The sequence below is a fragment of the Pelophylax lessonae genome, assembly GCF_965119305.1.
Source record: "Pelophylax lessonae genome assembly, chromosome: 4".
NCBI lineage: Eukaryota > Metazoa > Chordata > Amphibia > Anura > Ranidae > Pelophylax > Pelophylax lessonae.
In genome coordinates, this window is record NC_138771.1 from 633,595,587 (window position 1) to 633,621,403 (window position 25,817).

Consider the following 25,817-nt stretch of genomic DNA (forward strand, 5'->3'; position numbering starts at 1 on the left):
TCTCTCACACTCATACACAATTTTTTCTCTCTTTCTCAACCTTTCTTTCCCTGCCTTCCCATCTCTCTGTCTCTGTTCTTTCTTTTCTCTCTTTCATTTCCTCTCTCTCTCCCCCGTTTCCCCCTCTCCCTCTGGTTTTCACTCCTCCTCTTGTCTCTTTCTGTCCTCTCTTCTCTCTCTTCCTCTCCCTGTCCCTCCCCTTCTGTCTCACTCTTCTTTTCTTTCCTTCCCTTGTCTATCTCCCTTTGTCCTCTCCTATTTCTTTCTTTTCCCTTTTCCCTCCTGTTTCTTATTTCCTTTTCCCCTTCTTTATTATTTTAATCTAGCTCCTTCCTACATTGCAAATCCCACTCCTCTTCCACAGTAATGTTGGCCCCGGTTTTCCTGGGGCCCATGGTGTTATTGTGCCAGTTTCTGTCCTGTCAAAGGCTGTCCTGTGCCCTGCTCTTCACTTGGCTCCTGATCCCCGGTGCTGCTGGGAAGCTGTGTGGACTTCTGGGAAGTGATATCACAGCTCTTTATCGAACTGGTGACATCATTGTTGGTGGTGTCTTTCCCGTCCATGTATACAGGACATACCATGAACTGTCCTACAGGATCCCACCACCTCCTGTGACCTGCAACACGTGAGTAAATGTCATCATTACAACCCCTATATCATTATCATGTCATAAGTGACCCTTAAGTCTAAGAACATTACTGGGTCCTTAGAACAACTGCTGGCCAATGCCATAACTAAGGCCTTTCCGAAAGATGGTGCTGAGGCAGACATTGGGCAAAGCTTACTATCTGGTGGAAAGAAGACACATAGGCTTCTGGCAAGTGATACCACAGGTCTTTGCTGGATCAGTGACATCACTGTCAGTGGTACCTTTCCCATCCATGTAAAGGACCAGTGACATTACTGTCAGTGGTACCTTTCTTGTTCATATACATAGAACATACCATGATCTGTCCTACAGAATCGCACCACCTCCTGTGACCTGCAACACGTAACTAAATGTCCTTATTACAACCCCATATATCATTATCATATCATACACGTTAAATCAAAGGTCATTAATTGGTCCAAACAACAGCTGCCAAATGCCATAACCAATGCCACTCTAAAAGAAAGTGCTGAGCCAAACCTTGGGCAAAGCAGCTTCACATCTGGAATACTTTCAATATTCATTACTTCCAGAGTTGTATAAAGTACTCGAAACCCATATTTGAGTAAAAGTAAAAGTGCTCAATCAAAAAGTGACTTGAGTAGAAGTACTAAAGTATTCAACATTTTTTGTACTTAACCACTTGCCGACTGCCGTCAGTAGATTTACTGCGGCAGTCAGCCCCTCACAGGCAGAGTGACGTAGGGGTACGTCACAAGCCTGTGAGGCTCTGGGGAGCGAGCGCGCGCCGCCGGCGGCGCGCTCCCGCGCGGTCACGGACCCCCCCGCGCGTGTGACCGGCGGACCCGATGTCCGCCGCTCACTCTGCGATCGTCGGGGGAGAGGGAGAAAGGCAGGCGGCTTGTGTAAACAAGCTGCCTGTCATTCTCCCCTGTGTAGAAACCCTGATCATACGGTTCTACTATGTTCTACTACACCTCAAGCCACAGCCAATCACAGTTAGAATCACGCCCCTAGGGACACACACAGCCCCTCCCTCTCAAATAAAGTTAACCACTTCACTACCAGTGTATTTTTACAGTAACAGTGCATATATATAGCACTGATTACTGTAGAAATGACACTGGTAACCCCAAAAGTGTCAAAAATGTCAGTCAAGGGTCCGATCTGTCTGCCCCAATGTCGCAGTACCGCAAAAAAATTGCAGATCGCCGCAATTATGCGTTAAAAAAAAAACAACAAAAATGACAAAAATCTTTCCCTTTGTTAGTAAACGCAATAACTTTTGCGCAAACCAATCAAAATACGCTTTTTGCGATTTTTTTTTACCAAACATATGTAGCATAAAACAAATTGGCCGAAAATGTTAAAAGATTTTGATTTTTACTTTTTTTTTTTTTGGGGAATTTCATATAAAAAAATTTGAAAAATATTGTTATTTTTGCAAAATTGACGCTCTTTTTTTGTTTATAGCGCGTGATCAAAAAATCGCACAGGTGATCAAATACCACCTCTGAAAGCTCTGTTTGTGGGAAAAAAAGGACGTCAAATTTGTTTAGGTACAGCGTTGCACGACCGCGCAATTGTCCGTTAAAGTCACGCAGTGCCGAATCGCAAAATACCCCCGGTCTTTTAGCAGCCAAATCCTCCGGGGCTTAAGTGGTTAAGTATTGCAAGTAGTCTTTTTAAAAATTTTGCTACTCAAGTACTGAAAGTAAAAGTACCAGTAGTTTTGAAAAAAAATTGCTACTCAAGTACTGAAAGTAAAAGTACAAGTACTGTGTTATGTAGTTATTAAAGAAAGAAGTCAAAAGTTTGAACATCATATTGTTTTTATTATTTCAAATGCAGCTTTTATTTATACATACAGTAGCATTTATTTTCGTATAAACCTGCCATCTACTGTTCTGGCAGTGGTCATTTTTATAATTGTAACGAGTAACTATGCAGCACAAAAAAAAAATATATATCGGAGTAGAAGTATTGAAATCATCGAAAAAATGTAGTGAAGTAAAAGTGGAAGTAGGAGAAAAAAATTATACTCTAGGAAAGTACAGATACCGCCTTTCGGTACTTAAGTACAGTAGTGAAGTAGTTCTACTTAGTTACTATACATCTCTGATTACTTCCCAGCACCCCACCAAAATGTTCCGAATGTGGTTGGAATCTTCCCCAAATAATGAAGTGCACTGCCTGTTCTCCAGCAAAGTTAACAATATAAAGCCAAGAGTTGAAGCCACCAGTCAAGATGGAGAAACATATGACACCAGGCTAACCTTGTAAAATATAAAAAACATCCTCCAGTCTCACAGTTCTGTACTATACTGTATGTACATAATAAAATAATACACCACTTAAAAGAAGCCTGTCAGGCTACAAATATGGGAACTGCCATTGCTTGGACAAAAGGGGGTTAGAGGTCTTCTGAAGTCTTCCATTCCCACTAAAGCATTCCACTGCAGTGCACTAACGCACATGTGTTATGGCGAACATTAACATGTGCTGCATTAAGACAGCATATACATGGGTACCACTAACAGACCTCGCTGTCTACATTAGTGTGTGTCCCTAGGAGCCATTACATGTACCTCTACCAGCATATATACAGTTCCATTCTCCACACTCTGCCCACAGGCTTCCAGTCTAACCATTCCTCAGAGAGGAAACAATTAGTAAGGGAGGCGGGTCCGATGCATTTGAAAAAAACGTTACTTTCCAACTTCAAGGTGGGCAGCTTCAGGTTGTACAGTTATAGCACTTATGAATTCAGGGCATCCAATTTCAGAATACACAATTAGGTTATATATCACTTCAGAGCGTTGTCGATTCCATACTCAGCTTCTCACACTGTTGGTTGTCTGCGTTTGGCACTTTTCTCCATCAAGTATGCTTCTAGCTGTGTCCCCCACTTCAGCCCCACTCGTTGTACCAGGATCTCTCCAGGTATTCCCCAGCTAGGAAATACCAGACATTGGGAAAGTACATCTTTGCAGGAAGGGCCCCACCAAGTCCCATGGGGGCAATCTACAGAGCAAAGTTCCTATCTTTTTGCACTCTCCACCCAAACTCCTCCCACCCTGTGACCGCTCACTCCCTATATATCCTAAGGGAGGGCATCCCCTTTTTGCACTAACACCACCCTTATTTCAATAATTTCATGAATTTTATTTCAATGAAGGTGACTCAGTCTACACTATTAGGGGACAGGCAGATTCATCCTTCTGTAAAAGATCCTCCTACTCCACTGAAGGCTCTCTGAGATGGCAAACTTGTTGCAGGGCCAATAGGAAGCTCTAGTACACACACCGTGAAAGTCCATGGGGTCCCCCCTTAAAAAAAATGTCCTCATCAGCTCTGGACCCAATGTAGTCAACAATAATGTGGTTCAGGCACTACCTGTGAGTGGCTCTGGGGGCAGACCCTGCCACTGCTCCTCCCTATTATCCTATTATGGATCAGTGTATCGAAGGCAAGTTGGTGATCAGGGGGGGAATCCCACCACCATGCATGTAGCAAAGAGGTTCTTAAGCAGCACCTCCTCAAAGTGCTGCATTTTGGACTTCCTCTGGAATGGTGGCAGTAATTCGGACATTTTACCCGTTTATCAGGGATCTAATAAGGTGCCCCCATTATTGGACATTTTAACTCTGCTGTCCACATTAAAATGTCAGGCAAGACAAGCATGCACCTCAATACATTTGGAATATTTAAAAGGGGCTTCTTTGTAACACTCTCCAGAGGTTTATGTTTTGAATGCACTACTGCATGTCACCTATGGGTAGAGCTACAAATCAGGGGGCCCCATAGCAAAATTTTGTTGAGAGCCCCGGTGACATTTTTCAGTGGCACCGGGCATTGTCAGCTGTGAGAATACTGTAATTGATATTGAGTTTTTTTATATCATGGACAAGTAGCAGGAGAGCTGTCAGCATATTTAGGTACTAGGGGCCAATGCTGTGGTCTGGGGTTGTCAAGTAAGAAGGGGCATCAGTGCAGAGAATTCAGCTTTAAAATCAATTTTCCTCCAAAGCACTCTGTCCTCAGTAGCTCACCAGTCTTTTTTAGCATCTTTGATCTCAGGGTCTTGGTGTAAATGCTAAGAGCAAGTGTAGCACTGCCCCCTAGAGGGCTGCTGATAATTTTACCTTGCGGGTCCCCTGGGTTACTATTAGCAACCGATAGCAGGCAAAACGGCATTTAAAGTCCTTGGCTCAAACAATAATCAGTCCAGGGGATGTTGGTTTTTTGTGTTTTTATTTGGAACTGGGATAGGAGAAGGGATGAGTGGGATACTCCAACTATGAACTATGCACAATCTTGAGGACAACTAACTGCAGAGTGCGGCAAGGCCGCTGCTTCACCTTGCCACAGAAGTGAAGATAGTTTAGAAAGTTCCTGTTTTAATCATTCTCTTCAGGGTTCCAACTTGGCACCCACTTCCACTGCCTGTGTGTGCTGACACCCGTCCACTGACTCTATCCACTGGAGTGGTCTTCTTCCTGGGCAGACCCCTTGGCAAGCTTCCCTGTACTCACGGACACTGTTTTTCCAGATTTGCTCTGCCGTCTACTCCACCAGTCAGCTTTCCTGGACCTCTCGATTCAGTACCACACTCCTGGTCCACATGGCTGACCGCCTGTGACCACCATCCACAGCAAAGAGGAGGAGAGACAGCCGTCACCCTCCTCCCGGGACCTGGCTTCCCGCCCACAGACCCCTGTCACATGTGCCCGTGACTTTTATAACATATCCCAGGATGCACCACTGTTTGTGCCAACCCACTGGGATAGTTACAAAAGCCTGTGTGTCACTGGCTGGGTTTCCTCCACTGTCCAACAGGATACCCTATTGGATACAGTGGGGACACTCCCTCAGGCCAGATGAATCAAATCCTGGACACATGCAACAGGCCTAACAATCAGGCTCCCCTGATAAGCAGATGGAGATACTAGGCTTTTACCTACCTAGCACCTACCTAGGAGGGTGCTACACAAGCATTACTAGAGCAAGCAAGTGTTGGAAGAGGTCTTCAAGTGTCAGGAAAATGAAAAAGAAAAACAGGAGTTGCAGTAAAAATTTTTTATTATAATACTCCACCACGTAATTAATCTATAATACTAATATACATTTTTTTAAAACTGTGGCTTAGCTGTCTTGTCAGTTTTTAGTTGAGGTGATACTCTGTGTTTTTAACAGTCTTAGGAAGACTGCCTTACAGTGCATCCGGAAAGTATTCACATTCACAGAGCTTCACTTTTGTCCACATTTTGCTATGTTACAGCCTTATTCCAAAATGGATTAAATTCATTATTTTCTTCAAAATTCTACAATACCCTATACTGACAATGTGAAAGAAGTTTGTTGGAAATCTTTGCAAATTTATTTTAAAAAATCACATGCGCATAAGTAATCACAGCCTTTGCCATGACACTTAAAATTAAACTCAGGTGCATTGTGTTTCCACTGATCATCCCTGAGATATTTCTACAACTTTATCGGAGTCCATCTGTGGTCAATTCAATTGATGCACACACCTGTCTATATAAGGTCCCACAGTTAACAGTCCATGTCAAAGTACAAATCAGGCCATGAAGTCCAAGGAATTGTCTGTAGATCTCCGAGACAGGATTGTATGGAGGCACAGATCTGGAGAAGGGTACAGAAAAAATTCTGCAGCATTGAAGGTCCCAATTAGCACAGTGGCCTCCATCATCCATAAATGGAAGACATTTGGACGCACTAGGACTTTTCCCAGAGCATGCCGCCCGGCCAAACTGAGCGATGGGGGGAGAAGGACCTTAGTCAGGGAGGTCACCAAGAACCTGATGGTCACTTTGACAGTGTTTCTCTACTGAGAGAGGAGAACCTTCCAGAAGAACAACCATCTCTGCAGCACTCCACCAATCAGGCCTGTATGGTAGAGTGGGCAGACAGAAGCCACTCCTCAGAAAAGGCACATGACAGGCCGCCTGGAGTTTGCCAAAAGGCACATGAAGGTCTCTTAGACCATGAGAAACAAAGTTCTCTGGTCCGATGAAACAAAGATTGAAATCTTTGGCCTGAATGGCAAGGGTCATGTCTGGAGAAAAACAGGCACCGCTCATCACCTGGCCAATACCATCCCTACAGTGAAGCATGGTGGTGGCGGCATCATGCTGTGGGGATGTTTTTCAGTAGCAGGAACTGGGAGACTAGTCAGGATCGAGGGAAAGATGAATGCAGCAATGTACAGAAACATCATTGATTTTTTTTGTTGTTTATTTTTATAAAATTTTCAAAGATTTCAAACAAACTTCTTTCACATTGTCATTATTGGGTATTGTTTGTTTTGAGGAAAATAAGGAATTTAAGAAAAAACAGAGTTTCGATCTTCCACATAGAGTATAGTTAAGTAGCCTCCATCCCTAAATTGTATGCAAAATTGGATAAAACCAGAGTAACGGGACTTTAAATGAGGCATGAAATGTAAAAAAGGAAATATTTATTCTAGAAGACATACAGTAATACAGTTCATAATTTCTGATAGACAATAAATATTAAACAGTATACAATTCATATGGGAGTATAAATATATTAAAATAGGATCTCACATACGGTCTTTTCCCAATTAATTCCAATATGAAAACAATATGTATATCAATTCATAAACAACTAGAATAAGAAAATCAGAAAAAAATATTAGAATAAATTATTGCATCCAAGTTTTTGTGTAATCTCGACGCGTTTCTTGGACCTCCGTCCATTCATCAGGAGTATTGGATGCCAGTAAAGTATCTGAAGAAGAGGAAAGAGATTCAGACATTCATGCACCAGAACATGTGTAATGAAAATAACATCTTGGGGATCTGTACATAACCTAGTACCTTGGTCATCTCAGGGTCAATAGAACACAAGAGGAATGAAACCCAGCCTAGGAGGGGAAGTGACGGCATCAGAGGCATAATCTCCCCCGGGGCTAAGGTGCAGAGAAAGCCAAGCGCGATCGGGGATGATGGAACCAAAGTCCAGGCAGAAGTAGCTCAACTCCAAAGTTTAGTGTAAATAGTGCCAATGGGGTGCCTTTGGATAGGTGATAATCTGAAAAAGGGTATACATATAATCAAATGTAATAAGTGTGGGTCCAGTAGACTATCAATGTATAAAAATACCGTTGAAGACAGATAGACTGATCCAAAGAGAGACACCCAGAAAATTTGTATTGGACAATCGTATAAGGAGTGACAATAGAAAATGGGAAAAAGGAAACTGTATAGAAACCAGATAGCCGGTATAAAACCTGGGCTAATTCTGCCTGTTCTTTGGTTCTATCATCCCCGATCGCGCTTGGCTTTCTCTGCACCTCAGCCCCGGGGGAGATTATGCCTCTGATGCCGTCACTTCCCCTCCTAGGCTGGGTTTCATTCCTCTTGTGTTCTATTGACCCTGAGATGACCAAGGTACTAGGTTATGTACAGATCCCCAAGATGTTATTTTCATTACACATGTTCTGGTGCATGAATGTCTGAATCTCTTTCCTCTTCTTCAGATACTTTACTGGCATCCAATACTCCTGATGAATGGACGGAGGTCCAAGAAACGTGTCGAGATTACACAAAAACTCGGATGCAATAATTTATTCTAATATTTTATTCTGATTTTCTTATTCTAGTTGTTTATGAATTGATATACATATTGTTTTCATATTGGAATTAATTGGGAAAAGACCGTATGTGAGATCCTATTTTAATATATTTATACTCCCATATGAATTGTATACTGTTTAATATTTATTGTCTATCAGAAATTATGAACTGTATTACTGTATGTCTTCTAGAATAAATATTTCCTTTTTTACATTTCATGCCTCATTTAAAGTCCCGTTACTCTGGTTTTATCCAATTTTGCAAAATAAGGAATTTAATCCATTTTGGAATAAGGCTGTAACATAACAAATTGTGGAAAAAGTGAAGCGCTGTGAATACTTTCTGGATGCACAGTATGCATACAGGGTTATTGTCAGTGCTGGCCATGAGGCGTATAGCCTGGCCCTGTGCATAGGCTTACTGCATAGCCTGTGACAAGCAACACAATCTATAAAATACAGATCCTTCCTGTGTGTCTAATGACCATCTGCTCTTCTTGGCAGGAGACATCACAGGGGGTACAGGGTCAATATCAACTGCAACCTCTCCATTCCTTCACATTCACACAGATTTTTATGTTTAATATGCCTCAACAGCCCCATTATTAAGGCCCCTTCCCACCCCCTGCCCCTATAGCAGTCACATGGACTGTCATGGCTATGGTTAGGCCACTGATGTCATCATTCTTGTATATTGTAGAATTTCTCCATTCCAAACTCTACTGCCAGTAGTTCCATCTCAATCTGAGTATATCCCTGTTCCATAGTTGTTAGAGCTCTGCTTGCAAAGGTTATAGCGTGCAAAGACTATAAAACAGCTGCTTTGTACCATATATACCCATTGGTATATAGCCACCATAGCTTTCTGCAATGTTCACCACTTCTATAGCTTCTACATAGATCTCCAGGACACACTTTAGCAGCAAAGTCTTCCCCCCTGGTGCTCAAACCCAGACAATCCCCTTCCTGTTCCAATTCCCCTGGATGTCCCCTCCAGAAAGGCAACATTAAACTTCAGGTCCTGGGTGTAGGCCCCTCTGTAACACAGCACACCCTCTCCAGGCAACAGGCCTTGGAGGACAGGAACACATTGCAACATACACCCTCCCCAGGCAGAGCCAGAGCTTTCCATGGTCACTCCCAAGTATTCCCCTGCATGCACCATTGGCAATAAACCTCCTAGTGGTTGGCTAGTGAAAATTTTCATAACTCAGGCAATGGGATCCTCTTACACTATTGCTAGGAACACTCCAAAACAGCAGGCAGAAGCAACCAATAACAGTGAGTTTAGATAAAACCTGAAGAAACTAGAACTATCAGAGGCTAGGGACCCTACTGCATAGGGCAGGGTCCCTATATACTATATACAGTGTCTATATTACATATGTGCATAAATGTATACTGTATGTCTGTGGTTAGCCTTCAAAATGTATAACATGTCAAGCTACTAATATCTATCAGGTTTATTTACTGGTGAAAATCAAGCCAAAATCATTGGTTACCATAAGTTACTGTCTATCTCCAATCATCTCTCTTCCAGCTTTGTTCCTCTCACCTTCCAGTGGCTTCAGTCTCTTCTCCTGGCAGTGGAAGAAATCAACAACTCAGCTTCCTTCCTCCCCAACCTGACCCTAGGAGTACACTTGTCTGACTCTTGTGCTTCTCCAGGACGAGCACTAGAGGGAGCTATGGGCATCCTTACTGGGGGAGGTTACCGCTCTGTACCAAACTACCGCTGCTTCAATGAGTCTACCCCACTGGGGGGAGTAATAGGGGACTCCAGCTCTGCTAGCTCATTGGCCATGGCCAGGGTGCTGGGATTGCACTGGTACCCCCAGGTATGTGCATAAGAATTCTTTAGAGTGACTTTAAATATATTGAAAACTGGAAATTTAGTTTCATTGAACTACACTGTTTAGTAACATGTAAGGATCCCCAAAGCCAACAGTTTCATAGGTCTTCCAAAAAGCATGCATGTAACAGGTGTTGGAACCCTTGAAAGGCACATGTTTATTGTAAGTCAGTGGCTAAGGATGACAGCCCCCAAGCATGCACATTATATCACAGACCAAAATTATTAAGGGAAACCTGTTTAGAAAAAACATGAATGCTGTCATAGACAACCTTTCCTTCTGACCTTCTGAACCAGCACCTACTGAAACCGCTACAATGTAACCTTAAGTCCCGGTTCACACTACCGCGACTTGTCAGTCGACTTGGCCGCCTGACAAGTCGCGGTCCATTCAGTGCAATGGGAACCGTTCTAATAGGAGCAACTCAAGTCGCTCCGACTTAGAAAATAGTTCCTGCACTACTTTTGACCGAAGTCGGAGCGACTTGCATTGACTTCCATTATGTGAAGTCCGTGCAAGTCGCGCCAAAGTCGCGGTGCACGGCGACTTCACAAGTCGCACCCGAAGTCGTGTCGCCATAGTGTGAACCGACTCTAAGCTCAATTGCTACAGAGAAAATATGGAGTCTGCCTCCTTCTAAAAATACTAAAAAGTTGTCTGTCTTTTTGTCTTACTTTAGTGCATATTGAGCCACTGACTCAAAACAATCACGCAACAAATAAAGTAAGAGCAAGGTCAGAAATTCTGAATCTCATTACATAACTCCATAACTAAGGTTTCTATATCTGGAAATCCCAGGACTTGAAGTAGGGTGGACACCTTGTGTATTACCGCACATAGGGATCTTGAACAGACAGATGATTTCCAGTTGCCTGAAAATCATAACTAAGTGGCTTGATTCTGCTTGTTTGTATATGTTTACATCACATGGAATCCATATTTTACATGCTCTTCATAAAATGAAGATAGGTGGCACCAGTGATGTACCACGGGGTGCTAAACTCTTGACAGTTCATGTTACCGGACTCTCCTTCTCCCAGGACTTTTTTTTCCCATTCATTGGAGAAAATGGAGCTTTGAAGTCCCAAATAAAGTAGAACATATCCCCATCCCCATTTGTAGATCACATTGCTGTGCTTTAGAAATGTGCTGATATGTTTTTTCAAGCAGCAGTATAGCCAAGGTAAGGCCATACTGCTGTTTTATAAATGAGTCCAAACCATAATCACCATATTGGGTCCCAGTAGCTTCGTAAAATAAGATTTACAGTTCAGACACATTTAGCTTATGGAGGGTATTGTGCATTTCAAATGGTTTTGTTTGTGCTGATTTAGATTCCTGAGCAGGAATGGACTAAATAAAGTGAACCTGCACCTTATTTTAACATTTGAAAGTAAAAGCCAGACATAACTGCTCTTGGACATTTACTGCTATTACGTATATTTGCTATGAAAACCACTTCTACGTCCCTCTCTCTCTCTGATTTACAATATAGGTTCACTGTGTTGCTAAGGCTTGCTTTTTTGTCTCAGTGGCTAGTAAAGAGATTCTCATTAGAGATGTCCCGAACTATTCGCCGGCGAACAGTTCCCGACGAACATCGCTTGTTCGCGTTCGCCGCTGCGGGCGAACATATGCGATGTTCGGTCCGCCCCCTATACATCATCATTGAGCAAACTTTGACCCTGTACCTCACAGTCAGCAGACACATTCCAGCCAATCAGCATACCCTCCCTCCTAGACCCTCCCACATCCTATAAAAAAGCAAGGGCAGCATCCATCTTAGATTCATTCTGAAGCTGCAGAGTTAGTTAGAGCAGGGAGAGTGCTGCTGCTGAATTAATAGGGAAATCATTAGCCAGTGTTCTGTGTCCAATCCTGCTGTAAGGACAGCGTCCTGACAGCACCCCGAAAAGCCCTTTTTAGGGCTGGTATATCAGTCTGCTTTTATTTATTTTATATATATATATATATATATATATATATATATATATATATATATATATATATAGACTGTACTGTGTGCACACCACTCATATCGGGGTGGCACAGTACCTAACAGATAAAAAAGTCATTTAATTTTTACCCTTAATATAATTGCAGTTGCCTGCCAGTGTGTGTCAGACCCACTAACTGAACTGTGCCCACTGCCAGTGCCCACCACTCATATAGGGTGGCACAGCACCTTGTAGATAAAAAATGCATTTAATTTTTCCTCTGTAATATAATTGCAATTGCCTGCCAAGGAGTGTCAGGCCCACAGACTGTACTGTGTCCACTGCCCACCACTCATATAGGGTGGCACAGCACCTTGCAGATAAAAAAATCATTTAATTTTTCCTCTGTAATATAATTGCAGTTGCCTGCCAATGAGTGTCATGCCCACAGACTGTACTGTGCCCACTGCCCACCACTCATATAGGGTGGCACAGCACCTTGCAGATAAAAAATTCATTTAATTTTTCCTCTGTAATATAATTGCAGTTGCCTGCCAATGAGTGTCAGGCCCACAGACTGTACTGTGCCCACTGCCCACCACTCATATAGGGTGGCACAGCACCTTGCAGATAAAAAATTAATTTCATTTTTCCTATGTAATATAATTGCAGTTGCCTGCCAGTGAGTGTCAGGCCCACAGACTGTACTGTGCCCACTGCCCACCACTCATATAGGGTGGCACAGCACCTTGCAGATAAAAAATTAATTTAATTTTTCCTATAATAAAAAATAAAGTTCATCCAGAAAAAACAGAAACTGGCTTTTTCATTTGAATTTCAGTAGAGCAGGGATGGTGATAATCTCTTACCAAATAAATAGGATGATAACATATACCAAAATATTTGAATCAGATGTGATAAATATAAGAATAAAATCATAAATACATAAAAGCATGAAATCACATCAATAGGAGTCCATAAAGTCCATAGGTATAAAGTGCATAGAGCAATGAAAGTGCAAACATGAAGGATCACAGGTGTGACTTATGGGGACCACCCTTGCTTGCCACCACCACACAGTGCCAGGAGAAGTATCTGAAATTCAGACTCCCCAGACGCCTATGCCTAACCACTCTCATGAACTATAAATTTACCAGGAAATCTTCCAGAGGAGTCTTTGCAGCACAAATCAGAGATCTGGAGGAAACCTTATTTTACTATATGCTGTTGTTGCCCAGTCCATGAGAGTGGTTAGGCATAGGCGTCTGGTGAGTCTGAATTTCAGATACTTCTCCCGGCACTATGTGGTTGTGGCAAGCAAGGGTGGTCCCCATAAGTTGCACATGTGATCCTTCATGTTTGCACTTTCATTGCTCTATGCACTTTATACCTATGGACTTTATGGACTCAGATTGATGTGATTTCATGCTTTTATGTATTTATGATTTTATGCTTATATTTATCACATCTGATTCATATATTTTTGTATATGTTATCATCCTATTTATTTGGTAAGAGGTTATCACCATCCCTGTGCTACTGAAATTCGAATGAAAAAGCCAGTTCCTGTTTTTTCTGGATGAATTTTATTTTTTATTATATTTACTCATTTAAGTAGCAGCAATTTGTGTTATATGTGTTATTCTGCCAGGTTTGTGTTACCTGCATTTACTAAAGCGCAGTGGATTACAATATCGTCTATTAATTTAGTACAACTAACTATATATTAAATTTTTCCTCTGTAATTTAATTGCAATTGAGTGTCATGCCCACAGACTGTACTGTGCCCACTGCCCACCACTCATATAGGGTGGCACAGCACCTTGCAGATAAAAAATTCATTTAATTTTTCCTCTGTAATTTAATTGCAGTTGCCTGCCAGTGAGTGTCAGGCCCAAAGACTGCACTGTGCCCACTGCCCACCACTCATATAGGGTGGCACAGCACCTTGCAGATAAAAAATTAATTACATTTTACCTCTGTAATATAATTGCAGTTGCCTGCCAGTGAGTGTCAGGTCCACAGACCGTACTGTGCCCACTGCCCACCACTCATATAGGGTGGAACAGCACCTTGCAGATAAAAAAGTAATTTAATTTTTCCTCTGTAATATAATTGCAGTTGCCTGCCAGTGAGTGTCAGGCCCACAGACTGTACTGTGCCCACTGCCCACCACTCATATAGGGTGGCACAGCACCTTGCAGATAAAAAAGTAATTTAATTTTTCCTCTGTAATATAATTGCAGTTGCCTGCCAGTGAGTGTCAGGTCCACAGACTGTACTGTGCCCACTGCAAATGGACTGTTTGCGGTTGTTTGCGGTGCATTAAACGGAGAGTTTGGTCTGTCAGAGTTTGGTCTGTCACTGTGAAGCGGGCGTAACCCTTACACTACCTGATCGATACAACATCATATCTGATCGTATACACACACTGGATGTTTTAAAGCACGTTATTCCAAACAATTTAGGAATGTTAGGTGATTTATGCCCTTTATGAATTAAAACCCGACTCTGCGTCAACTACGTAATTTTCCATGGGAGTTTTGCCATGGATCCCCCTCTGGCATGCCACAGTCCAGGTGTTAGTCCCCTTGAAACAACTTTTCCATCACTATTGTGGCCAGAAAGAGTCCCTGTGGGTTTTAAAATTCGCCTGCCTATTGAAGTCTATGGCGGTTCGCCCGTTCGCAAACATTTGCGGAAGTTCGCGTTCGCCGTTCGCGAACATAAAATTTTATGTTCGCGACATCTCTATTTCTCATTGGACAGATGGATGACAGTTGGTGGAGCTTAGCCAGGAAGTACCTCCTGTCCAAGTAATAAAGTCATACTAAATCAGAGGACCACAGATCTGTCTTTTCATTATTATAATAGTAATAGGAGGTATCTTGTGGTGTCTTCGGTTCAATAGGATATTTCATTTTTACTTTTAAAATGCAGAACATGTTCACTTTAAGTTTATACCAACTTACATCCATACACTGCCTCCCCTTTTTCTAACAGTCATTACATTTATGGACCCTAAGGATTTATGATGCTATATGTGCCAACATAGTCTTTAGCTCACAGGAGGGAGATGCTTATATCAAGTTAAACTCCATTGTTTGTGGCCAGTGGCATCGCTATGGGGGTTTAGGGGGTGCGGGCCATCCCCAGGTGATACCCACCAGAGGGTGACACCCGGCCTGGACTGACACCGGGCGCCTCATTAAGAGGGGCGCCGCAGCTCCCTCCTTCCCTTCCGGGATCTTTGCTATCCCCTCAGTTCCACGCGATCTGTGGGGAGGGTGGCGGAGGAGGGTGTGAGGCAGAGACAGACAGGGTGCCCGGGGTCAGATCGTCCCACACACCCCCACAATCGCATCTTTCTTCGGCTGCAGGAGTTTCTCTCCACGCCGGCTGCACCCACTGCAAACCGGACTATAGCCACCTCCTCCTTGCCTCTGACATTCATGTACACAGGCCGGGAGGAAGAGGAGGAGGAGGGACACGATGCACATGGCTGAGGTCTGTAATAACAGGAGAACATAGTGAGGACATGGTGATTGGGAAGGAGGGCATTGGCAGGTAACAATTGTGGTGCCAGGAGTGATTTTAGGGAGGGGGTGGGGGTTATAGGATATGTGCTAGGGGATGCTTTGTTTTGGATTAGAGAAGACTTGTGCTAGAAGGAGGGGGGCGGATTTGAAGTTTGACCCCCCCCCCAGGACAATTCCTCTCCCCTCCCAAAGCACCCTCTAGCACATATCCTTTAACCCCTATGCCCCTTAAATCAAAGATCCCATCCCAACTCCATTCCTCACCCCAAATCTCATCCTGGCTTCATCCATTCCCCCGATCCCATCCCGGCACCATTCATTCCCCTGATCCCATCCCGGCTCCATCCATTCCCCCGATACCATCCCGGCTCCATCCATTCCCCTGATCCCATCACAGCTACATCCATTCCCCGGATCCCATAGCGGCTCCATCCATTCCCCTGATCCCATCCCGGCTCCATCCTTCCCCCAAATCCCATCTTGACTCTATTCACCACCCTGATCCCATCTCGGCTTCATCTACCACCCCGATCCCATCCCGACTCCATCCTTTTCCCCTGATCATATCTTGCTCCATTCTTCACCCTGATCCCATCCCAGCTCCATCCATCACCCTGATCCCCTCCCGGCTCCATCCATCCCCTGATCCCATCCCAGCTTCATCCTTCATCCTAAGGCTAATTCCTTTGAGGATGTTATTTTTAAGGAAACGCGTTAGTAGTATCATGAGTGCCTATCTTTTCTGAGTGCTTCTTACCACCTGTGAAATTGTAAGTGTATTCCTTTATCTTCCAATAAATTGCCCATACAGTATTATGCTATGGTGTCCTTTTGGTTCATCCCTCTCCACAATCCCATAAGTGGGGACTCCTAGGCATTCCCATGCGGACCGGTTTGGAAGATATTTATCACCACCTGTGATCCAGAGACGCTGCTGAGGTTCCTGCCTATTCGGTACCGAGGACATCTACATATACAGTGTGTATGACCCATTTGCTGTATAGTACTTTGGGTCCATACCATCTGGTGAGCACATCTTGATTCCTTTGGTGTGGGATTTATCATTTGTTGCAGTTATTTCACATGCTGGAGTCAACACCTTTTTCAAGTCACAGTTTACACTTTATGGACATTCTGGACTTAGATTTTTTTGTATTTTTTTGCATTTTGGTTTGATTGTTCACGTTTTACTTCATGCAAATTTACCCACACATTTTTAGCGCTGCACTATTTTTCTTAATATTTTGATCACCAGCTTCATCCTTTCCCTGATCCCGTCCCGGATCCATCCTTCATTTAGTCCTATCCCGGCTCCATCCACCAGCCTGATCCCATCCCGGGCTCCATCCATCCCCTGATACCATCATGGCTTCATTCATCCACTGATCCAATTCCGGCTCCATCCACCACCCCAATCTCATCCCAGCTCCATCCACCACCCTGATTCCATCCGAGCTCCATCCACTGTGACAGGCTGGGGGGGGGGGGGAGCCGTGCCAATGCACTAGCCTGCTCAGTGCCTTGGGGGTGGGTGACACCATGTTTTACTGCACCAGGTGACACCAACTCTAGTGACACCACTGTTTGTGGCATTAGCCTCTTGAAGTCCTTGTACAGCAAAGTTCATGGTGGAAGAAGAATAAGCTGCGCAAGGAGTGAGCTGTGTTGCAGTGCTCATGTACTAACAAGAAAAATGCTGATAGGAGGAGAGAGCAGAGTGACAGAGAGATAAAATCATCAATCTGCTCATTATTTTGGTTATAATCCAATCACAGGCTGGGGTAGGAACAAGACCTGTAAGTGTTACCTAACTGCTGCAGTTAAAAATACGGTCTTCTGCCCTGTCAGACAGCTCCCATTACTGTATTTTTTTTTAGGAACTCAGCCTCGTATGTCTTAACTTTTATATAGCCCATCTGTTGTTATATATTTAACTGTTTACTGGCCATTGAAAGACCATATACCAGCAGTGGTAACTGTTTCACAAGCCATATAGTATATTAAGTTTCAGCTTCTCATCTTGCTATTGTTTCTGTTTCTTTACAGATCAGCTATTTCTCCACAAGTTCCCTTCTAAGTGACAGGACTCAGTTCCCATCATTCTTTAGGACTGTTCCCAGCGACACGTTTCAGTCACGTGGATTGGCTCAGCTAGTTTCTTTCTTTGGTTGGACATGGGTGGGTCTAATAGCTGAGGACACAGATTATGGACAGGAGGGCATTCAAGCCACTAAGTTAGAGATCCTAAAATCTGGGGCTTGTGTTGCCTTTACAGGGTACATCCTCACTAGCCGCCTTGATCGAAATGCCCCACTACTTTCAAAACTTATTGCACAGTCCAATGCTTCTGCCGTGGTTGTCTTTTCTAGTGGGTCAAACCTTCTCCCAGTAGTGGAGGAACTCTTGAAACAAAACATTACAGGGAAGACTTGGATAGCTAGTGAGTCATGGTCAACATCAGCCTTAGTCTCCAAGCAAAAGTACTGGGCCGTTCTTCAAGGAACCATTGGATTTGCATTGCACAGTGGTCAAATTCCAGGATTCAGAGACTTCCTCAATGCTACTAATCCCAAGAAGACCCCAGATGACATTTACCTGAAGGAATTTTGGGAAGGGAACTTTGGCTGCAAATGGGAAATACCAGGAGCAATTCTCCCCAACAGCACCAAAAAATGCACAGGTCAAGAACCACTTGGAAACACTTTCAGCAGTGTTACGGTGCTCAGGGTCATCTACAGTGTTTATATTGCAGTTTATTCCTTGGCCTGGGCACTACACAATATCTTAAATCATAGGTTAAAAGCTTGTCCCGCACCACTGGAAAAATGCCAAGAGCCATTGCCTTTTCACCCTTGGGAGGTATTATTTTGTAAGGTTGTAGCTGTAATTAAGCTGACACACTTTATTGTTTTTTCACTCTAAATTAACCCCAACGTGTTAATATTTACTTTAAAGTGGAGTTCCGGCCTCAAAATCGACACAATCGATTTTGGGCCATCCTCTTGCTGAGTGTCACCTGAACAACAAATGGATAGTCAGGATTTTTTTTTTCACTTACCTTGTTTCAGAAGAAAATACACTTACCTTCCTTCCACTTCCTCCCTCTGCGGCCGCGGGCCGCGCCGTCACTTCCTGTCCTGCAATGCGTCCTGGGAGCTCTTACTCATCACTCCCAGGAGGCAATGGGCAGTGGCGTAGGCGGCCGGGCTCCTCTCACAGCTTGCACAATGAGCTAGAACCAGGAAGAAGGGAATACATTTACATACTGCGGCTTCAGATAACCACAACAAAGATGGCCACGCTCAGCAAACGATTTTAAAAGTAAGAATTTACGATTTACACTAACTTATGAAACTATGTAATACGGGATTAGCGGATGAATTAAGGGCGACGGATCACTATTTGGGCAGTATTTTTATCAAAAAATCGATTCTGAGGCCGGAACTCCGCTTTAAGTCCAAAGGGCAGACTGGAGATTCATAGAGTTTGCTCTGAAAGGTGTTGCCATCCCCTTTGCTTTTACTGGTGCTGAGTGAGCTGGGCATCTTCTCAAGCCTCTATGGGAGCCAGGGTCCTTTCAAGTTCAGGAGGGGACATAATTTGCTTAATCATTGATTGCTAGAATTTCCAAACACACGTGGTTTACTAAACATCTTAGGTCTAAGTAGACATTGAACAGGGAGGGTACAGGAAGCAAAAATATATCTCAAATAGTTCTTTATGCTGCCTCTTTGCATCCTTTTTATACAATAGAGGATGTGTGCATCTACTGCTGGATAGTGCCATCATTTATTGTTTGGCCAAAATAAAGTCTTTAGTGACAAGCTGGACCTGCACCTAGTGTGGATTACTAGCACCCCACTCCCACTTATTTAAAAAAAAAAAAAAAAACCTTATACGTAGGAGTTTAATTTTCACTTTGTTGGTTACTTCTAGGACATTTGTGTTCAGTGTTCCTAGAACAGAAGTCCCAAGAAAAAACTTTTAACCTCCCTGGCGGTATTCCCGAGTGTGGTTCGGGGTGAGATTTCACTGCCATAAGCGGTAACCCCGAGCCACACTTGGGGTACCGCCAGGGAGCATCGCTGGATCCTTGTAGAGGTTACTTACCTTGTCGCCGGGATCTAGCGATGTGTCCCTTCGGCATACGACGGCTGGATCTTCCGCCCGATGCTTGTGAGCCCCGGCTTCCGTCTCCTGCGACGTGACGCTCGCAGGGGGGTGGAACTGGCGGCAAATTTGAAAAGTAAAAAACATTACATTTCATTACAAAATAAAATAAATTGATATTAGTTTGCCCCCCAGTGCCCTTTCCTGCAGTTTTACTGTACTTTATATATATATTTATATATATATATATAAATAAGTTAAAGTATATATATATATATATATATCTATATATCTATATATATATATATATATATATATAATATATGTATACACTGTATATATATATATATATATATATATATATATATATATATATATATATATACAGTGTATACATATATTATACATATATATATATATGTATAATATATGTATACACTGTATATATATATATATATATATATATATATATATATATACAGTGTATACATATATTATACATATATATATATATATATATATATATATATATATATATATATATATATATATATCTATATATAGATATATAGATATATATATATACTTTAACTTATTTATAGTCATTTATTATATTATAATTTTTGATTTTGTGTGTCAAACTTTATCATACCCGAGATGTTATAAAGAAGAAGGCACAGTAAAAAAAAAATAATATGTAAATAGTTGGTTTGGGCTGCTCTTCCTTAAGAATTACATGCAAAATAATTGTACCACTTTCAGCACCTAAAATCAGAAAGAATCATACCGCCAGGGAGGTTAATATATTATATGTAGAAATTTCCAAAAAAAACAGGCATAATATGGGTAAAAAAAAAAAAAACACTAGTTACCATGGAGCACAGAAGCATAAAACCTCTAGACATTGGCAAGTATGTAGCAGGACAGCTAGTGAGACTGGAATGCTCCCTTGTCAGCCAATCAAGGATATTCAGAAGCATCTAAACAGATTGAATGGTGTTGATTTAATAAAGGCAAATAGACTATACACCTTACAAGGGAATTTCCCCCAGAGCGAGGTGAAGTTCTGCTCACTTCCATCATCCAATCGTGAGCAAGCAAAAATGTGTTGTTTTTTTTTCTTCCTTGCACATGATTGGGTATTCTTTGCAAAGTGAAATTTCACCACATTTACTAACCTCTGGGGAAAATTCCATTGCACAAGACATCTTCCCTTGTAAAGTGAACAGCCTATTTGCCTTTAGCAAATCAACCGAACAATCTCAAGACCTGCAGAACAATAGAAAATACTAACCTGACCTTCGACTATAGTAAGTGACAACTGAGGGCAAAGAGGGCCATCATATTGGACATACCCAAGTGATCTTGCTGAATATATTTCTTAATGTTAAACAGTGTATGGTTGTTTGCTAAAGAATACCATTCCATGCTGCCAATAGATGTAACATGGTATAGATATAACAAATACAGCTGCTAAAAAAAATGTGAAAATGTCACTTAATATTGCTTGTTAGTTTGGTTGTTTGTTTTTTATTTGGTATATTAGACTGGTCATACACAGTTTGATTAAGCAATTCCTCCATCCATGTCTGAATACCCAAACAGTGATCGTATATGATAGCATAAGGTCACTATTCAGACAATAATTTTCCACCCAGCTCAGTAGATTATTGTCTTCCTCCTGCATTTGGGCTTTGTTGAGCACCGTAGACCAGTACAATTGATGTGACTAGGCCCTTAATCTATACATGTGCGCAAACATTGCTAAGAAAGTCACTATTGGCTATATAACTTTTTCTTATATGGTACATTTTAGTATCCATTATGCCCCTTTTTATCAAAACTGTGACTATTTTTCTTTTATCTTTATTTTATATCTCTAGCTACATTTTTAAAATTAGTTCTGAATAGACTCTCTAGTTAGTGTTAGAATCTCTGTTAGGTTTTAGTCTCTATGCCCCCACTGAAGAGAATTACCCTCCGTTTATTTTGGAAACCATTGGCAGGGCCAGATTAACGTAGGGGCTATTGGAGCTGCAGCTCCAGGCCCCTACCTTTATATAGGCCCCGGGTTGGCCATATTCACTGTTACCGCTCTTCTGTCACTTGTAAGCACAGAAGTCTGGCTTCTATGCTCGCTTCCCCAGGCAGCTCCCTCAGAACCTCCCCACACAGCACGAAGGCCAGACAAGGAGGGACAGTTGCCGATGCATGGATGTGTTTATGGGCTTCAGAGACAGCATCCCATGTGGAATTAGGCATGCATGGCTGCACCCTTCCTCCTCTGGGTGCATGCCAAGGCACGGCCCTTAAGGCCCTTCGAAATCCTCAGCACCAAGCCCATGATGCTCTTAATCCGGCCCTGACCATTGGCACTGGAAGTGCAGGGATATCCTAAATTTCCCAAAGAACAGAAATACAGGGGGAATCCTTCCAATGGAAAAACCTGTACTAGTGACAATTGTCTAAGTGGGTATTTCTCCTCAATTTGTAGATTTCCTTCTGCTGTCTATTGTGCCTTTAGGGATCTAACCATTCTTTACTCTACCTAAAACTAGAAAAAAAAGTTTTGGTTATAGACACACTTTAAGTCAAGCCCCTTTATGATCCTAAAACCAGCACAATCCTGCAGGATTAGAATGAATTGGAGGTATGAAACAGAAAAAAGTGACATCAGTATTGTCCAGTTACATTATGGAGGCACGCTCATTGTCCTCCATTGTTTTAATATGTAAAAATTATACTTTTTCTAACTTCATCAGGTTCTACGTGGCATGAAATCAGTTCATTTTACAACAAAAGATGACAGAGAGATTTATTTTGACATGAATGGGAATCTTCCAGCCGTGTACGACATTGTAAACTGGCAAATGAGCGCACAGGGAGGTGTACAACAGATAAAAGTGGGGAGCTATAATGACAGCGAAAGAGAAGGAAATAAATTCACACTGAATATCAGAGCTATCCAATGGACAAACGCAGGTAAAGACTGAACAGAATACGATCAAAATCTGTAGCTTAGAGTTTCAAGGGTTTGTGGTGTTTACCAAAGAGGGAATAATGACTGAATTATAATTAACCTCTGAACCCAAGAAACAGAAATACCAGAGGTCAAGAAGGTGGCCTAACTCTTCCAGGGTAACGGTAGACAGAACGTTTTTTCTGAATAGGAATTTCTATGTTCTTCTTGGAAAATGATGTCATTATTAGCCTTTACACATGGGCATGATTGGTGTATGGAGGCACCCAGTTGACACAAGAAAAGGCACCTTCTCTCCATCCTTTGACACAAAACATAAACATTATCGTAAAATTAAGCTTCCACCCTAAATTATACCTCAACCTATTATAACTGTGAACTTTGGAGATGACATATTGTCTTCAGCCAGCCCAGAATCTAAATATGATAGATACATTTAAAATAGCATGTATTCATATACACCTCTCTCCTTTTGCTTTTGGTTTATGTCTTTCCTAGGTTCCGTCCTCTGTCTGTAGCCACAGGTGTCCTCCCGGCTTCAGGAAAACCATCATACCAGGAAAGCCGTTGTGTTGCTTCCAGTGTGTACCCTGTCCACAGACCGATATCTCTAATACGACAGGTAATCTTGATGTTATTACTGACACTGACTGTTCCATTCATAATCCAGATGGCAATTTCAAAGATGACACATACAAATCCTACGTAATTCCATCATCACATTGTTTTCCTAATTCATACATTTTTTCAGAATAAATTTCTAACATACTTTTTTATAATGCTGCTATCACAAAATAGTCTGACAGCAGGTTCTTCAAGTAAGTGAAGAGTTTCCTCGCCACCCACTGGACAGGTAAGTTATTTTGTGGGAACAGTTTGGGGGTGGCCCCTTTCTGTTCCAACATGACTGTGCACCAGTTCACAAAGCAAGGTCCATAAAGACATGGATGAGCGAGTTAGGAGTGGAGGAACCTGACTTCAACCCAAGAGAACACCTTTGGGATGATTTAGAGAGCAGACTTCGAGCCAGGCCTTCTAGTCCAACGTCAGTGCCTGACCTCGCAAGTGCGCTTCTGGAAGAATGGTCGAGCATTCCCATAGACACACTCCTAAACCTTGTGGACAGCCTTCCCAGAAGGGTGTAGGCTGTTATAGCTGGAATTGGTGGGCCAACTCAATATTGAACCCTATGGACCAAGACTGGGATGCCATTAACGTTTATGTGCATGTAAAGGCAGGTGTCCCAATACTTTTGACAATATAGTGTACTGTATGTGTTTACATTGAGAAGATTTCCCCTATCTCATTCACTTTGGCATCTATAACCTGGACCTGAACAGTTGTAAGTAAACTCTAAGTAAACCTTGTTATAAGTAAACTCTAAGTAGACCATAAAGGATGGGCTTATTTGTAAATATATATACTATATACTCTATGACTAAGCACGTTCTTAGGGGAAAAAGCGTCAAGTGGGAAAGTTTCAAATGGTGGTCCATTGTGCATTTTTGGAAGTTTTACTAAAATGCTTAGGTCATTGGCGTGTTGTCAGTTTCTTCCAGTCGAGTTATAACTTCTGTCAGGTTTTCATTTGCTCTGCGCCTAGTGGAAGGATTCAACTTCTCTCTTTGTCTTGGTGATCACTGAGACAGAAAGTGATAAGATATCTAAAAAGTTACAGTTATCATTGGAACAGAAGGTGAGGGGAAATCCTCAATGAAAATAGCTATCTAAGTCGGGGTTTCCTGTCACTTTGGAGAGATTTTAGTCACTTTCTGATGTCTCCAGAACATGAAGGAAATTCTCTCCAACAGGATAGTTGACAGAAGTTTTGATGACCATCCGCTATTCTATACAAAGAAAGAAAGGTGAAGATACACTTTAACATAAACAGTTATGTATAATTGATACTGTGACTGAGTAGAAATTCAGGGACCCAGTTGTTCAAATCTCTCAGGATCTGAGAATAGCACCTATATTAGACTTTTTTGTGCATATATTTTTAATATGGCAATAATGTTCCTTCCTTTATTAGATTCCGTTGACTGCTTCAAATGCCCTTGGGATCAGTGGCCAAATGTCCAACAAACGGAGTGTCTCTTGAAAGCTATTGAGTTTCTTTCCTTTGAAGAGCCATTGGGAGCAACACTGGTTACCACAAGTATTACTTCTTCCACAATCCCATTTGCCCTCTTGGGACTTTTCATCCGCTACAAGACTACCCCTATTGTCAGAGCCAATAACTACTTTCTAAGTTGTCTTCTCCTGCTGTCATTGTCTCTCTGCTTTCTCTCTTCTTTAACACTCATCGGCTATCCACAACCAGAAAAATGTCTTCTACGACAGGTGGCTTTTGGCATGGTTTTCTCATTATGTGTCTCTTGTGTCTTAGCAAAAACCGTCACTGTTTTGATAGCCTTCAAAGCTACTAAACCCGACAGCAGTTTAAGAAAATGGACTGGGTCAAAGTTGGGCTACCATGTTATCAGTAGTTGTGTATTTATACAACTATGTTTATGTATAACATGGTTGTCCACTTCTTCACCATTCCCACAATATGAAGTCAGCCAACCAGAAGTTATAATTGCCAGCTGTAATGAAGGATCTCCAACAGCCTTCTGGTGTATGCTTGGGTACCTGGGCCTCCTGGCCTCTATCAGTTTTGTCCTTGCCTTCCTGGCTCGAAGGCTTCCAGATAGCTTTAATGAGGCCAAATTTATAACCTTCAGCATGCTGGCCTTCCTGAGCGTCTGGGTGTCCTTTATTCCAGCGTACCTTAGCACACGTGGCAAGTATTCAGTTGCAATGGAAATCTTTGCTATCTTGTCTTCCAGTTGGGCTCTGGTTATTTGTATCTTTGTGCCCAAATGTTACATTATTCTATGCAAGCCGGAGCTTAACACCAAAGAAAGTCTGATGGGAAGAGGAAAAAAATGATTCACTAAAGCACAATAGCATTTCAAAGGAATTAAAAAGTCATATAATATACTATACTGAGTAAGTTATTTTGGTTTTCAGATGTTTTTATGATTCTATGAAAAGATAAAATGAGAATAATAAGGTTGAATCCAAAATACAAAAGTTGTGACTTGGCAAATTTTAAAATGAAGTATGGTATACATTTTTAAAAACATTTTTAAAGCAACCCATATGGAAGAAAAATATATTT

The 25,817-nt window shown here is 42.1% G+C and overlaps 2 protein-coding genes across 3 annotated transcripts in view; one reads left to right on the plus strand and one right to left on the minus strand.

The window, feature by feature from the left end:
• Window positions 1-393: 393 nt before the first annotated feature.
• On the plus strand, window positions 394-25,585 carry LOC309552884 (extracellular calcium-sensing receptor-like; the record flags this gene model as incomplete). The annotated part of the gene is made up of 5 exons (XM_082253795.1): window positions 394-626; window positions 9,773-10,070; window positions 17,608-18,420; window positions 22,434-22,653; window positions 24,684-25,585. The coding sequence occupies 5 exons, from the start codon at window positions 394-396 to the stop codon at window positions 25,583-25,585; spliced, it is 2,466 nt and encodes an 821-aa protein (XP_082109921.1).
• CHD3 (chromodomain helicase DNA binding protein 3) overlaps window positions 8,191-25,817 on the minus strand; it is a 407,921-nt gene continuing 390,294 nt past the window's right edge. For both annotated transcript variants that reach the window (XM_082254656.1, XM_082254655.1), the window contains exon 41: window positions 8,191-8,200. The gene's annotated coding sequence lies outside the window, so the exon portion shown is untranslated. The remainder of the gene's footprint in view (window positions 8,201-25,817) is intronic.